The sequence below is a fragment of the Kwoniella newhampshirensis genome, chromosome 11, assembly GCF_039105145.1.
Source record: "Kwoniella newhampshirensis strain CBS 13917 chromosome 11, whole genome shotgun sequence".
NCBI classification, from domain to species: domain Eukaryota; kingdom Fungi; phylum Basidiomycota; class Tremellomycetes; order Tremellales; family Cryptococcaceae; genus Kwoniella; species Kwoniella newhampshirensis.
The window spans coordinates 186,663-199,915 of record NC_089964.1 but is presented as its reverse complement, the minus strand read 5'-3'; the positions used below and the strand labels follow the sequence as shown (position 1 = coordinate 199,915).

Sequence of the window (13,253 nt, the reverse complement as noted above, 5' to 3'; positions counted from 1 at the left end):
AAGATCGATTGAATTTCGTTGTTCAGCTCGTCTGAGATCACCGCATCGGTTCGGCACATCGACCCTGGAATGCAGGTACAGCTGTGATATCGAGGACAGACGAGGCTCGATGAACTAGCAAGTGCCAGCCCCAGCGTTGGGAAGAAGGAAAGTCGTTATGAGATAAATTCCAATCCTGACTGACCGATCACTCGCTCTCTCGCTTTCACCTGTTGAGTGGGCTGACCGACGTTATCTATTCTCGGCAACTGTGAATCGAACATTGCAATAAGTAGTATGCTCTAACCAAGTCCGACTCCAATGTATATATGGACATGGTGCGAAAGGATTTTCCCTCCACTGATCATGAGCGGGATGTAGGAAGGAAGGCGAGTGATGGAACTCACTTTTTCGCTATTGTTGATCTATTGTTGTTGTTATTGTTCTTCGATGGTTCGCCTTTCGATAACGCCTCGTTCTGTCAATGATGTCGTTACAGAAGCCACCGTAAATGCTCGGTCCTTCACTTTGATCCCATTCTTTACCAGCGATGAAAGAACAGTAAAGCAAAGCAAAGCAAAGCGAAGCATGGATCCATCTATCATGTCCTATATTGTGCATCCCAAGCATAGCCCTCCGACATCTCGGATGCAGAACACATAGAGTAGATTAGCCTTATTGACACACACTGCTGCTCGTACTCGAACAAATTCTCTGCTGGGACAGGTAGTTTCAGGGTATTCATTGCTCCGTCTGTATCACTTTGAAACGTCCATCCAAAGGGTTCATGTACCAAATGACCCCGCATGCTCTAATCTTCCGGTAAGACTAAGATATGAGACTAGAGTTCAAGCCACCGAACTTCTTCTTCAGCAGAGCTGACGCAATACATACAGTAGATTATGGATGGAACCGTGCGTTCGTGTAGGGAATAACAACAACAACAATGACGATGACAATGACAATGACGATACCATCCAATGCGCAGACGTCTTTAGTTCGGTTTCAGAAACGCACATTGATCGTAACGTAATTGCAGTGCGGGGATGGGTAAAAATTGGAGACAGGGGGATGGAGAAGGATGATGCTTACTTTTGTGCTGAACGGTCGGATGGGGGACGGCCTAGTCTGAACGGAACAGAGGCAATATGCAAGCAGGATATGCATTTGACATCACCATCGTCGTACATGAACACAAACGATGTATGGCTTCGGGACATCAGATAGAGAAGGAGATAGAGACAGCTTAAGCTCTGTATGCGCAAAAGACTTTGCCGATCGCCCAAGTAGCCAAGTACGTGTATCCATGTCATGATGCGGATGCACATACGGAGTCCGTTCCCCCAAACTATGCAAGTGATATAAACAAGTCGTCCCAGCTAGCAAGAAGTATGTATAACATAAACTACTGCTCTTCGTATATGGTCATGAATACTATGTTACGTTACAAAATCACTTTGGCCATTCCAAATAAGATGGCCAAACTCGTCCATCCAGCCACAAGGGAGGGGACCGTCAATTTGATCGCCGAAGCGCTTGATGCCGAAGATGTGGCCGCGCTAGCAGCGCTCGCCGCAGCAGCCGAACCTTCTGGCCCACTGGCAGTGACCACAACAATCGGGCCAGCGTCAACGGTCGACACAGATGAGGCAGCGTTGGAACTCGACGAAGTCATCGTAGTGGTGCTTGAACCGGAAGCGGAAGCCGCACGAGAAGTAGTAGTCGCACTTCCACTCGCCGAGGTAGAGGCGCCACTGATAGCGCTTGTGGGAGACACAAAGAGAGACGTCGCGTCGACGATGGTGGTTGATTGTGCCGCTTCACTGCTGGTGATCTCGCCAGCCAGATTAGCGAACCCCACAGCCGCAGGACTGTATCGGAAGACGGTGTAGGTGTTCTTCAGTACAGCATCCCCAACGATCCACTGAACCGGTGAGCTGGAAGAGAGGGATTGTACGTAGGCTGCACCGGTACACATCGACGTGTCTGAGGAGTACTTTCCGAGGTTGAAGTCCTGATCGGTCACTTTAATGTTGAAGCCGCCAAAGGTGATCTCGAAATTGACGGAAGTGCTGCATGGATACTCGTAGTATGCGGCATAGCTTCCAGTCATTCGTTTGGACCCTGGTATCGCAGCGTAGATCGAAGCGACGATGGACTCAGGTCCACCAACAAGGGTGGTACCCGTATCGATGGCAGCCATATTAGATGAGCCAAGGGAGATGGCTGTGCCTTGCATTGAGATGCCTAGTAAGGGCGTCAGCGGTTGTGAGTGTCTGACTGGTCAGACGACGTACTGCCAATGGGGATCTGCCAGTACTGCGCGTTGGATCCGACGCTCACGTATGTGACGGCACCAGAGTAAAGGGATGAGTCTGAAGATCGGTTAGTGCATCCAGCTTATCCAGTCGCCTTTCAGTCCTCACCGAGGTATCCAAAGGTTGCAGTCCCTCCATCTGACTCAACTGACGACGCGCCAGCTACATTTCTGTATCTACCAAGATGGAAGGCGAACAGCTTTTGATCCCATGAGGACGATTGAGCAAGAGTAATCCACCAGGGGGTAGCTGGATGAGCGAGACTGATTTAGCATAGATTATAACCAACCCGACGAAGAGCCACTCACCTTTGGAGTATGCCAAGGCTTGCCAACTGAGCCCCATGATACCGCTCACGCCAGAACTCAGTAACCCTGGGCTAACCGAATCGCAAGAAGCAAACGTCTGTGAGGCAACTGAATATCCTCCCAGAGTGACCAGGTCTTGTACCAGATTTCCAGCTGCCTCGCCTGACCCATATTCGATGGAAAAGCTCGAAGTCAAGCTGCAGAAAGAACGTTGTCAGCTATACCCAAGACAGAGGCGTGGATGGTGATTGTATGCTTACTTTGAGCTGGTGGAACTGGAAGAGCTATCGTATGTCGACATCGAGCCGCAAGCCGACGTGGAACATGCGTTTGATGCAACCCACAAATCTGAAGATCCGGTATCGAGAACGATGTCCAGGGTCTGGGCAGGGGTTCCAACGCTCAGAGAGGCCGAGTATGAGGTGTCGAGATTGTGATCCGTCAACGCGATCTCTCCATTCGCCCTCTTGGTCAACTCCTTCGCGTAGGCTGATGCAAAACCTCCCTTTCCAGAATTGTACTTTGTGTCCACCCTCGCTCCGGCCCACAACAACCACGACGCAGGTAATCCGTCTTCGTCCCTGTCCTCTAATCCACCACTTCTGCTGTCGAATCCAGAACCATTGTGTCTTCGTCCTCGATGCTTACTCGATCGTGTCGATTCTCGTTTGACTTTCTCGACAGCTTTGGCTCGTTTGATATAGCCTTGTCCATGGGAGAGAGGCGCAGAGATACCCCTCGGGACGCGGGCAAGCGGAGTAGGGGATGCAGGTCCTGGAAATGGGACTGGGTCGGCGACAGGGTTTGCGAGAGCCAGGGGAAGTGATGCGAGAAACAGTAAGGGAAGCATGATGGCTCGAATAGAGATGGATACGGGACGGCCGAATCGGTGTGTGACCGTCTTTTTGATAGGAGGATGAGGGGGAAGAAGACTCGTCAACTGTCGGATTGAGAGAGATGACGTCGATCAGCAAGAGCTTTCATATGGTTTTGGACGCACAAGGGACGCGACGTTCTGTTTCATGCACTTACAAGGGGCAAAGAAAAAGAAAGGAGGTCGTGTCTGTAGTCGTAGAGTATCACTATCAGTCAGAGCTCTGGCAGCGCGTAGAGGAAGGAAGGGCTTCGGGCAAAAGGTAGAGACGCCCGGACTCACTCAAAGGATACCGACGAGGACTAAGCGGAATATGTCTTGGCTGTCCAGCAGTCGAAGAATCGTTGATTTGGTACGTGTCAACAGCTCGATCAACGAGGATACTGGTCCGGCCAGTCGTTATTTTCGGGTCTCGAATGCAATGCAAATAAGTCGATGTAAGAAGAAAAGCAAGACAGATATTGGAGGTAGAACAATGGTGCACCTAGAAGGGCTTGAAAGGTAAATTACGGTAGCTAATTCGGAAACTGCGCAGAAAGCAAGTCGCGCTTTTTTCTGTGCGAAAACGAACAGGTAAAAGCCGGTATTCAGAGCTCCGTGGTTGTCACAATCGTCTCTTCGCTTGGCAAAAGCTCCACTCGCTCTACTACCTGACGACAGACGTTCGCAATCCCCGTAATGGTATCGTACGCTTGAGTACGGGAGGTGAGATTTGAGCAAAGGAGTGGCAGTGACTTGTCGGAGAGTTGGGTTCCTTGTGTGATTTTCTATGCACTCTTTTCAGGGTTTATCAGGGTGGATTGTAGGTTGGAAAGAATGTGGGGTCGTTTTCTGTTTCCAGGAGTCCAAAGGTGGGTTCGAGTATATGTAAGTGTTCTTATGAGATGAGAAAGAGGTGATTCAGAGATATCGCAAGACGAAGAGTCGATGACAAGAATGTGATGATCGACGCAATGACCCTCTTGTTGAGACCGATCTGAATGGGACGAGACAACGACACATATACACAACAAAACACCTGACCTAAACACGCAGCTGAACACGAGCCCTCGACCTGTTCGATGACCGACCCTCCGATGGATCTGAGTATAGTCAATGGGATCAGATTCCTGAGTCTGCGTAGTGCCAAGATGAAACGATTGATCCTCTTTGATTCCCCTCGTGTATGCTCTGTCGATTCAGATTCTTTTCCCACTGCGGAAGATTGAAACACCTGTTCCTAAAGCTTATTCTCGTTCGTCGTCAGACTCTCTCAGACCATACGTCGGTTATGATGCAGGTCTGTGGGGTAAGGGAGTGGCGAGTGGGCCAATATGACATGAACAATCGGTTCTACAATAACGTAGGTTTTTTCTAGGTTTTCTCTTTGCCACCTCTGATCTGACAGAACAGTTGGAGAGGCAAGACCAATGAAGCTTTTGATTCAAGATTCTCAGTCTCCTTGTACACATGTACGCGACGATCCCGACAAAACAACGTAAAAAAGGCCCAGATGAAAAAGCAAGCAAAGAGAGGCACCATCATCTCTGCTCCGCGATGTGTTTCGGACCTGACTTGGGTGAGACCTGTGCGAATCTGTTTGAGATCTTGACTGGGCGCCTGACAGAGTTAGGCTCGCGATCCTCGGTCGTCTTCACCGACCGTATCAGCTTCAAATGGATGGATCATCCGCCACGTGTAAACAGTTGACGAAAAGCCGGGGAAATATGCTTGATGAGCCCCGGATTGGTTTGGGTCGGGGAGGGGGATGGGGTATGTCTTTGTCGTTGGAGCATCCGGATCGTATGGGCTGTGGAAAATATAAACTCCTTTGTAGACGACACAGCCGAGCAGACAGTTCTGCGCCTTCTCTCTTCTGATCGTCACCTAGCCATATCATCAACTCGTCAATTCCATCCCTAATCTGGCTTGCCAACGCCAACGACAAGATCTATCATGAGCGAGATGGAGTATTACATTGGTTTCGACGTGTAAGTTGAACCAGTGGACCTTGGACTTGAGCTGATGTCTGTGCAGTGGAACTGGCTCTGGCAGAGCATGTCTCGTGGACCGACACGGGAAGCTCATCGCTGAGCATTCTGGTGAGCTTCCACTGGTCTCACCATTTCTTGAGCGCAGGAAGTTGACGTACAAGTTCTTCTCGGCTAGCTGCAACACTCACCCACAGATCACCTTCAGACCCTAGAATCTTCGAACAATCCACTCAGAATATCTGGACCTCCCTTTCTACCTGTTGCAAGAAGATTCTCTCCGAGTCAGGTATAGACCCAGCCCAAGTGAAGGGCATTGGCTTCGACGCGACATGTTCGCTTGCTGTCGTCGACAAGTCCGGTAAACCCATCAGTGTTTCCAGGACCGGAGCGACTGAAGAGGATGAGAAGGATGACAATCTGGGGAAAGCGGGAGAATGGAATGTCATCCTGTGGGCGGATCACAGAGCTGAAGAGGAAGCTGAGAAGATCAATGCTACCGGAGAGGGCGTGCTCGGATTCGTTGGCAAGACCATGAGTGTGAGTTGTACTTCTTTGACAGAACAAGAGACTCAGTGCTCAATGAGATCTGTCATGGTTCCAGCTCGAGATGGAGATCCCGAAGACCCTTTGGCTCAGCAAACACATGGCGAAAGACAGGTTCAAGGATTGCATGCTTTTCGAGTGAGTCATTGCAACCTTTCCTCTTCTTTACGCGTTGCCCAGATTGACAGGTCTTCACCAGTCTTCCGGATTACTTGACCTACCATGCCACTACCTCTCTTGCTAGATCGACATGCTCTCTTGCGTGCAAATGCTCGTATGTTCCCATCGGCGCTACTATGAAACACGAGTGTGATGGTGGCAAAGAGGAAGTCAGCAAGGAAGGATGGTCCGCGAGGTTCTTCAACAAGATCGGTACGTGCATGGTTCACATTGACGCCAGTATGCCAGTAGGGCTAATATCTGCCTTTCGATAGGGCTCGACGAAATGGTGAAAGAAGACTTCGAACAATTGGGTGGTATTCCAGGAAAGAATGGTCTTGTCCTCACCGCCGGTCAGCCGGTTGGCAAGGGTCTGAGCAAGCGAGCTGCCGCAGAACTTGGGTTGATTGAAGGCACCGCTGTAGGAAGTGGTGTCATCGATGCGTGAGTTTCTATCGGTTGCTTTGCGTACGTCAAAGCTGACTTGATGTTAGTTATGCTGGATGGATTGGGACTGTGGCTGCCGCTGCCGGTGAAGGCACACCCAAGCCGACACTAGAGGACGCTAGTGCTAGACTTGCTGCTATTGCGGGCACAAGTACGTGTCATATCGCGCAAAGCAAGGAGGGTATCTTGGTTCCTGGGTAAGTTCACCGTGTCTTTCGTCGCCTGAATATACGCTGACATGTATCTCAGTGTCGTGAGTGCACAAGATCTGAGCTTCCATCGTCATTGCTCCTGCTGAGACTGGCATGCTATTTTACAGTGGGGACCCTACCGAGACGCCGTATTCCCTGGTCTGTGGATGAATGAAGGAGGTCAATCGTCTACTGGTCAGGTAAATTAGCCCTCATCACCTACCGCACACTCCAAGGTACCTTTGGCTCATCATCCTTGCAGCTCATCGATTTCACGATGCAAACCCATCCCGCATACCCGAAACTTTTGGAGCTGTCGCAGAAGACAAGCAAGAGCACTTTCGAGCTTCTAGGAGACCGTTTGGAGGAGATGATGAAAGAGCGTGGAGCGGACACATTGAGTACGTCCTGTCGACTTCAAAAGCGCGAGCCTGAAATTTTGTGATCAAGGAGGATGTCGTTGTGGCAATACTGGCAATATCACTCTTTTTGGGCAAGGCTGATCACAGCTTGTACAGCCCATTTGACGAAAGATCTCCACTTCTATCCCGATTTGGTGAGTGACGAACCCAGAGATCCATAGGTGATGCTGACAAGAACACGAGTAGCATGGCAACCGTTCACCGCTGGCTGATCCAAGGATGAAAGGCATGATCACGGGTCTCACGCTTGACGACACTTTGAGCGATTTGGCCGCCAAGTTCAACGTGACCCTCGAGGTGAGTGGAGACATGACGCAAGGAAGAGCGCCCCAACGCGCGTAGCTGATCCGCGTACGTATATCAGGCCATTGCTCTTCAAACCCGTCATATCGTCGATGAGATGAACGCCAAGGGTCACCAGATCAATTCAATCTATATGAGTGGATCTCAGGCGAAGAACGGTCCACTAATGAGACTTCTCGCGACTGTCCTTCAAATGCCTATCATCATTCCTCCTCAGCCTTCAGCAGCTGTCGTTCTCGGTGCAGCTATGCTCGGTCGATATGCATACGATCTGACCGTGGAGCGACAAGGAAAGGCAATCATCACTCAGGAGGATGCGGAGGAGGCCAAGGAGAAGGAAGGAACAAGATTGTGGGATGTGATGGTTGAGATGACTCATCCTGGAAAGAGGGTTGATCCTCGTTCGGATGCCGAGGCGAAAAGAGAGGTGAAATTGCTGGACGTCAAATACAAGATTTTCAGGGAGTCTGTTGAGGTTCAGAGGAGGTGGAGGAGCATGGTTGCAGATGCTATATGAGCGTGATGAATACAGTAGACGGAATTGTTAGTCAATGGCGTATCACGATTTAGAAGTGCCACCTGGAGATTATGCCGCAAAAACTTAGCTTAGCTACGCATTCAATCTATTATTTACCCGGCGGGTGGCCAATATGTCGTCCTCCTCTTCGCCCGACACGCATTGCTCCACTTCCGTTACTTTCGCCCACTATCTCAACCGAAGATCCAAGTGCGATGGTGTAAAGGCGATACAGCGAAATGGTTGTAGAGCCTGCTCCCAACCAGCACGTCCATGTCGTGGGTCGTGAAAGCGATGTGTCCCAGCATGTAGGTGGAACCCCCAGTCGACTTTGTGTGCTCTTGTCTAACTCCGTTGGTAATTTCATCCAGCTCTCCTTTTACGAGAATTTCCTTCGCTTCCAACGACAATACGAGAAAGACAAGCGCCAATACGAGAAAGACAAGGAGGAGGCGAAGCGACAATACGAGAAAGACAAGGAGGAGGCGAAGCAGGTCCGACGACAATACGAGATAGACAAGGAGGAGGCGAAGCGACAATACGAGAAAGACAAAGAGGAGGCGAAGGAGGCGTCGACTGAAGAACGGGCATCGGATTGGGCAGAGTGGGAAGCTGCAACTAGGGAGAGCAAGGACTTGAGATCTCTCCTCGTAAGCTGTCTTATGAATTGTATGGACCGGTTCTGACAGAGGATGCAGGACACACTTACTAGGGAGAGCAAGGACTCGAGATCTCGCCTCGTAAGCTGTCTTATGAATCGTATGGACCGGTTCTGACAGAGGATGCAGGCCACACTTACTAGGGAGAGCAAGGACTCGAGATCTCGCCTCGTAAGCTGTCTTATGAATCGTATGGACCGGTTCTAACAGAGGATGCAGGACACACTTGAAAAGCAAGTGACGGATCTTCGAAGCGATGTAACCAGCATATCGGACGAAGAAACGGGCCACTATGGACCCTTGTATCAGGCTGCTATAGTCAAATACCTGGTCACTGTGTGTGGCCAAACTCGATTGACGACCGGCCATGCTCCTCATGACCATCTGAGCTACCTCGATGTGAGTGATTTTCAGAAAACCCACTGTGTGTCTTGTATTTACAGAGTGGGTCGATAGGTCAAGCAAACCGCCGAAACGGCGCTGAGTTCCACTCAATACAAAAATCTGGTGCACGAAAACCCTTCTGCCCGCAAAGTCATCAACACCAAAACTCTGACCGAGATTTTAAATGCGGTCGACATCACCCGACGAGCTTCCGTTGCTCATTCAGAGGATGAGACCGTTCTGCTGTCCTGGGCTTTCAGGCTTGAGAGAGCGCTCGTGAAGGAGAGCGGATGGAACGACGAAAGTGATATGAGCAGGCCGGAAACATCTCGCATTGCTGGTATGATCGTCCAGTGGTTGGTACTTTCTATCGGCTATGCCAAGGCGAACGAAATCATCGAGTTGTTGAATGTAGATCGACGTGCAGCTTACCGGATTCCCAAAGCTCAGCTTGACTATCATCGTAAACTCCTTGGCTGGTCACCTTAGTACAACCTATTCATGGGGCAGGATTCGCTTCACCGTAACTCGTCAGTGGCCATTTATTGTAAATCCCATTTGTACTACTAGTTCGTCCCCTTTGTATCTCGTGGAAGCAGTGACTTTGTGCGAGCTCCTCTTAATATGTATTCTCACATGTATTCTCATATGTATTCTCATGTATTCTCATATGTACCTAAGGGACGATGACCGAATGTCCAATCTCGGCCTTACGTATATCGGAGGTGCAGATCGAAAATTCAAACGCTTACTCACCCCTCCGGCACCGAGAATGTGGTGGCAAAACACATCGGTTTCCCTGGCCGAGCGACCACATACTCGTTCGGATCAAATGGTCCCCCCATGTGGAGTATGTACGATATCTCCTTCGGACGACATCGGGCAGAGAGGGGTGAGACAAGAGAAAGAAAGCAGAGAGATAGAGTCTGGAACAAGCGCTTGTTATTTTATATGCACGGTAATGATATGGGGATGCATGGAAAGAGGTGGAAAGAAATTTCAGATAGATAGACCTTCGGGCAGAGATGACCGATAGCGAGTAGTGATGCGATGCGATGCCGTTTGCCACGTCCTTTCCCTTTCCCCTTTCGCCCTCGTCTTTTCAACTTATTATGGCGCCAGCTTGGATAACCATCCCCATCTCAGAAACGTCACATCATATTATTATTATACATCACCTCCAATCGGCCGCTGCGATTTCCCCTTTCCCTTTCCTTTATTCAACTTTCAATAGCACCTGTACATACCACTCTCATCACTAACAATCCGTTCTTCCTCATATATAGGATGGTAATAGACAAGTAAACCAACTCCACGCATTGACCCAGCACAGACAACAGCGGCGACAACACGCCCATCCACGCAAGACACATAAGTGTACAATCTCCCGTCATACACAGCGCGATCGATAAGGTGAGTCTCAAAGCATTCCCACCGTTACATTCCCTCTCCTTTATCCTTCATTACCACCACAAACACTGCATACAGTGCCTTTCGATTACGACAGTTGCCTTACACACATTCCATCGTTACCCCGTTCAATACACCCAACAAGGGTGTTTGGATAAAGGCTGTGGCTGTGTTTGTCATACATTTCCCACAAAAGGGCCTCGTTCTCTATAACTGTCTGGCAGCACGAAGCTCATATCACCTACCTCATTTTCAGCAACACCTCGCTTCTCGTCATCGTGTACATCTACACCCATACCACGACTCACACAGTCTTCACATATCAGTACCTCTAGTGACCTATAACAGGATGTCCCCCACTCTCTTCTCACCTACTCTTACCGCCTCCTCCAATGCCGACGACATCGACATGAACCTGGTGCCCGACAAGTCGGTTCAAGGCTTCGAAGACTTGTTCAACTTCGACGAATTCGATTCGCTAGGCGATGCTAGCGTGAGTGCATGTCTTCCTTTTTCACCTTACCAATTCTCTCTTGGTGAAGAAGTCGATCAATGGCTGACAGAGTTCCTCGGTCCGTCTTCGTCACGGCCTCTTCCACCGTCACCGTCACAGTCGCACACCCATTCACCTAATACTACTTCGCCAAACAGTACACCGTCGCCACTGCCTATGTCCAACTCCCAAGAGCCATTTCTCAATCCTCAGAACAGCTTCGATTTCCTTGATTCCAGCATGGACTTCCCACTTGACTTCTCCTTTGGCGCAGAAGCCAAGTCTGCAAGTGCTCCTCCACAGGAAGCCATCAAAATCAAGCAAGAACCAATGGACTTCACCTTTGGCGAGACATCAAGCTCCGAGTCGCCTGTCCAAGCCAATGCTCAAGTCAGGCCAATGCCAATTCCTCAACCCCTTCAACAACAACAAGCTGGTGCAACGCCTGTGGAACTCAACGCGTTCCCAGGATTGCCTCTCGATCAGCAAATGGCCCTCCAGCAACTGATGGAGAACATTCTCAACTATCAACAGCAATTCGGTCTTGAAGTTGCCAATACAGTTACCGCTCCCTTAGACAACACTGCGGCTCATGCTGTTCCCAACACCATTCAACCTTCTATGGTGTTCTCAAATTCGCCGCTTATACCTTCCACCCAAGCAGGATGTACTTCTGCTTCAACCACATCACCTGTCAGTCCCCCAGCTCCGCCACAGACCGTGCCTCTTCAGCAGGAGAGCGGCAACAACGATATGGACGTCGAGGTCCTTCGCTCTGTCAGCGACGAGAATGAATCGCCCGAAGCCAAGCGCAATGTCCGACAAGAATCCACCTTGAGCACTATGACAGATGATCTCGATCACAAAATCGATCGACTCGTTCCTCTTCCTGCTATCTTCTCCACGGGCAAGGGCAAAGGCGGCAAGAAGGGTGGTGGCATGTCATCAGTCGTGCGTGGTGATGACGAAGATCTCGATGATGATGACTCCTGGCGTCCTTCTCCGGAGGAGTACAAGAAGCTATCCTCCAAGGAGAAGAGACAACTTCGAAACAAGCTTAGTGCTCGTGCTTTCCGAACGCGCAGAAAAGATTACATTGGCACTCTCGAAGCGCACATCAAGGACCGAGACACTGTCATTGACGAGATGAGGAGCGAGTTGGTGAACTCTCGCACTGAGAACCAGGACTTGAGGTGGGTAATCAGGTTCCTTTGGAATTTGGATGCGTGCTGATGTGATTTCGCATGTTCAGACGTGAACTTGCTGCGTTGAAAGCAAGCACCATGTTGGTTCTCCACCCGGAGACGGCAAACAAGGCTTCCATCTCCCCTGCAATGGTTAATGCACTCGCCATGTCACCTTCGCTATCTTCGGTCAACGCTACTGCTGGTCCTGGACCCAACACCATCAGACGAAGCCAAACACCTCTCAACACATTCAACCCTCGCAAAGACATCCCTTCAACTCTCAGGGGTGCCTGGGGAGGCAATGACAATATGTTTGGCGGTGGCTCTACCATCTGCCATACAATGTTCACTCCCGATCTCGTCCTCCCGTCCATCCCCTCACCACCTCTTCGCTCCATCGCTGACTTGCCAAGAGTCAACCTCAACCCACTTCTCAACGAGGACGGACTCAACGCGAGGGGCAACTCACTTGCCAACGTTGGTAATGGCAAGGATACGTCGCAGCCGTTCTTGGAATGGTCGGAGAACACACCCTTCTCTCTTCGATCGATGGACAACTACCGCATGCAGATGTGGTCACGACTCGCTCGTGAAGCTGCTGCTGACAAAGCCAACCTGACTGGTGATGTACGACCAAAGTTCTTCGTGGAGGAGAAATCCGACTTGGCTACCGCCGCTACGGCAGCTGCAGCCGCCTCCAGTCATATCTCATCGAAGCTGGCAAACTCTTTCTGGTCTGCCTTTACCACAGGCAGCGGCAAGACCCTCGACACGGACAAACTCGCTGCAGTGGTCACTGGCACTGCAAGGCTTAGAGTCGTCAGTGACGAGAAGGACAAGGTGGAGATGGAAGAGGACAGTCTGGCCATGTTGATGGGCGGTCTGAAACTGCAAACAGGGATGGGCTTGCGCAGTACAGCTGGGCATAGTGCTAGGGAGAACCCGATCGGCGCTCTGTGCGGGTTCTTGAAGCACGCATCGGCGATGCCTACCAGGGCGTAGTGCATCTAAATTCACCCGTATTCTTAAATCACCATTCAGTCTCCATTCATCGTTGTTATATTATAGCCATTCAAATAGCTTCAC

The 13,253-nt window shown here is 50.3% G+C and overlaps 4 protein-coding genes across 4 annotated transcripts; 3 read left to right on the top strand and 1 right to left on the bottom strand.

Annotated features, from left to right (window-relative positions):
* Positions 1 to 1,423: 1,423 nt before the first annotated feature.
* Positions 1,424 to 3,455, bottom strand: IAR55_005258 (uncharacterized protein; the record flags this gene model as incomplete). Its single annotated transcript, XM_066948350.1, has 5 exons — positions 1,424 to 2,226; positions 2,277 to 2,354; positions 2,406 to 2,546; positions 2,606 to 2,802; positions 2,866 to 3,455. The coding sequence occupies 5 exons, from the start codon at positions 3,453 to 3,455 to the stop codon at positions 1,424 to 1,426; spliced, it is 1,809 nt and encodes a 602-aa protein (XP_066800918.1).
* A 1,959-nt stretch (positions 3,456 to 5,414) lies between these two features.
* IAR55_005257 (uncharacterized protein) lies at positions 5,415 to 8,034 on the top strand (the record flags this gene model as incomplete). The annotated part of the gene is made up of 12 exons (XM_066948349.1): positions 5,415 to 5,449; positions 5,496 to 5,560; positions 5,628 to 5,989; positions 6,054 to 6,133; positions 6,195 to 6,367; positions 6,430 to 6,598; positions 6,649 to 6,790; positions 6,921 to 6,992; positions 7,055 to 7,193; positions 7,311 to 7,348; positions 7,401 to 7,511; positions 7,579 to 8,034. 12 exons carry the CDS (start codon positions 5,415 to 5,417, stop codon positions 8,032 to 8,034), a joined length of 1,842 nt encoding a protein of 613 aa, XP_066800917.1.
* Positions 8,035 to 8,273: 239 nt separating this feature from the next.
* On the top strand, positions 8,274 to 9,566 carry IAR55_005256 (uncharacterized protein; the record flags this gene model as incomplete). The annotated part of the gene is made up of 3 exons (XM_066948348.1): positions 8,274 to 8,684; positions 8,904 to 9,092; positions 9,150 to 9,566. The coding sequence occupies 3 exons, from the start codon at positions 8,274 to 8,276 to the stop codon at positions 9,564 to 9,566; spliced, it is 1,017 nt and encodes a 338-aa protein (XP_066800916.1).
* Positions 9,567 to 10,836: 1,270 nt separating this feature from the next.
* IAR55_005255 (uncharacterized protein) lies at positions 10,837 to 13,169 on the top strand (the record flags this gene model as incomplete). The annotated part of the gene is made up of 3 exons (XM_066948347.1): positions 10,837 to 10,980; positions 11,101 to 12,173; positions 12,233 to 13,169. 3 exons carry the CDS (start codon positions 10,837 to 10,839, stop codon positions 13,167 to 13,169), a joined length of 2,154 nt encoding a protein of 717 aa, XP_066800915.1.
* Positions 13,170 to 13,253: the final 84 nt, after the last annotated feature.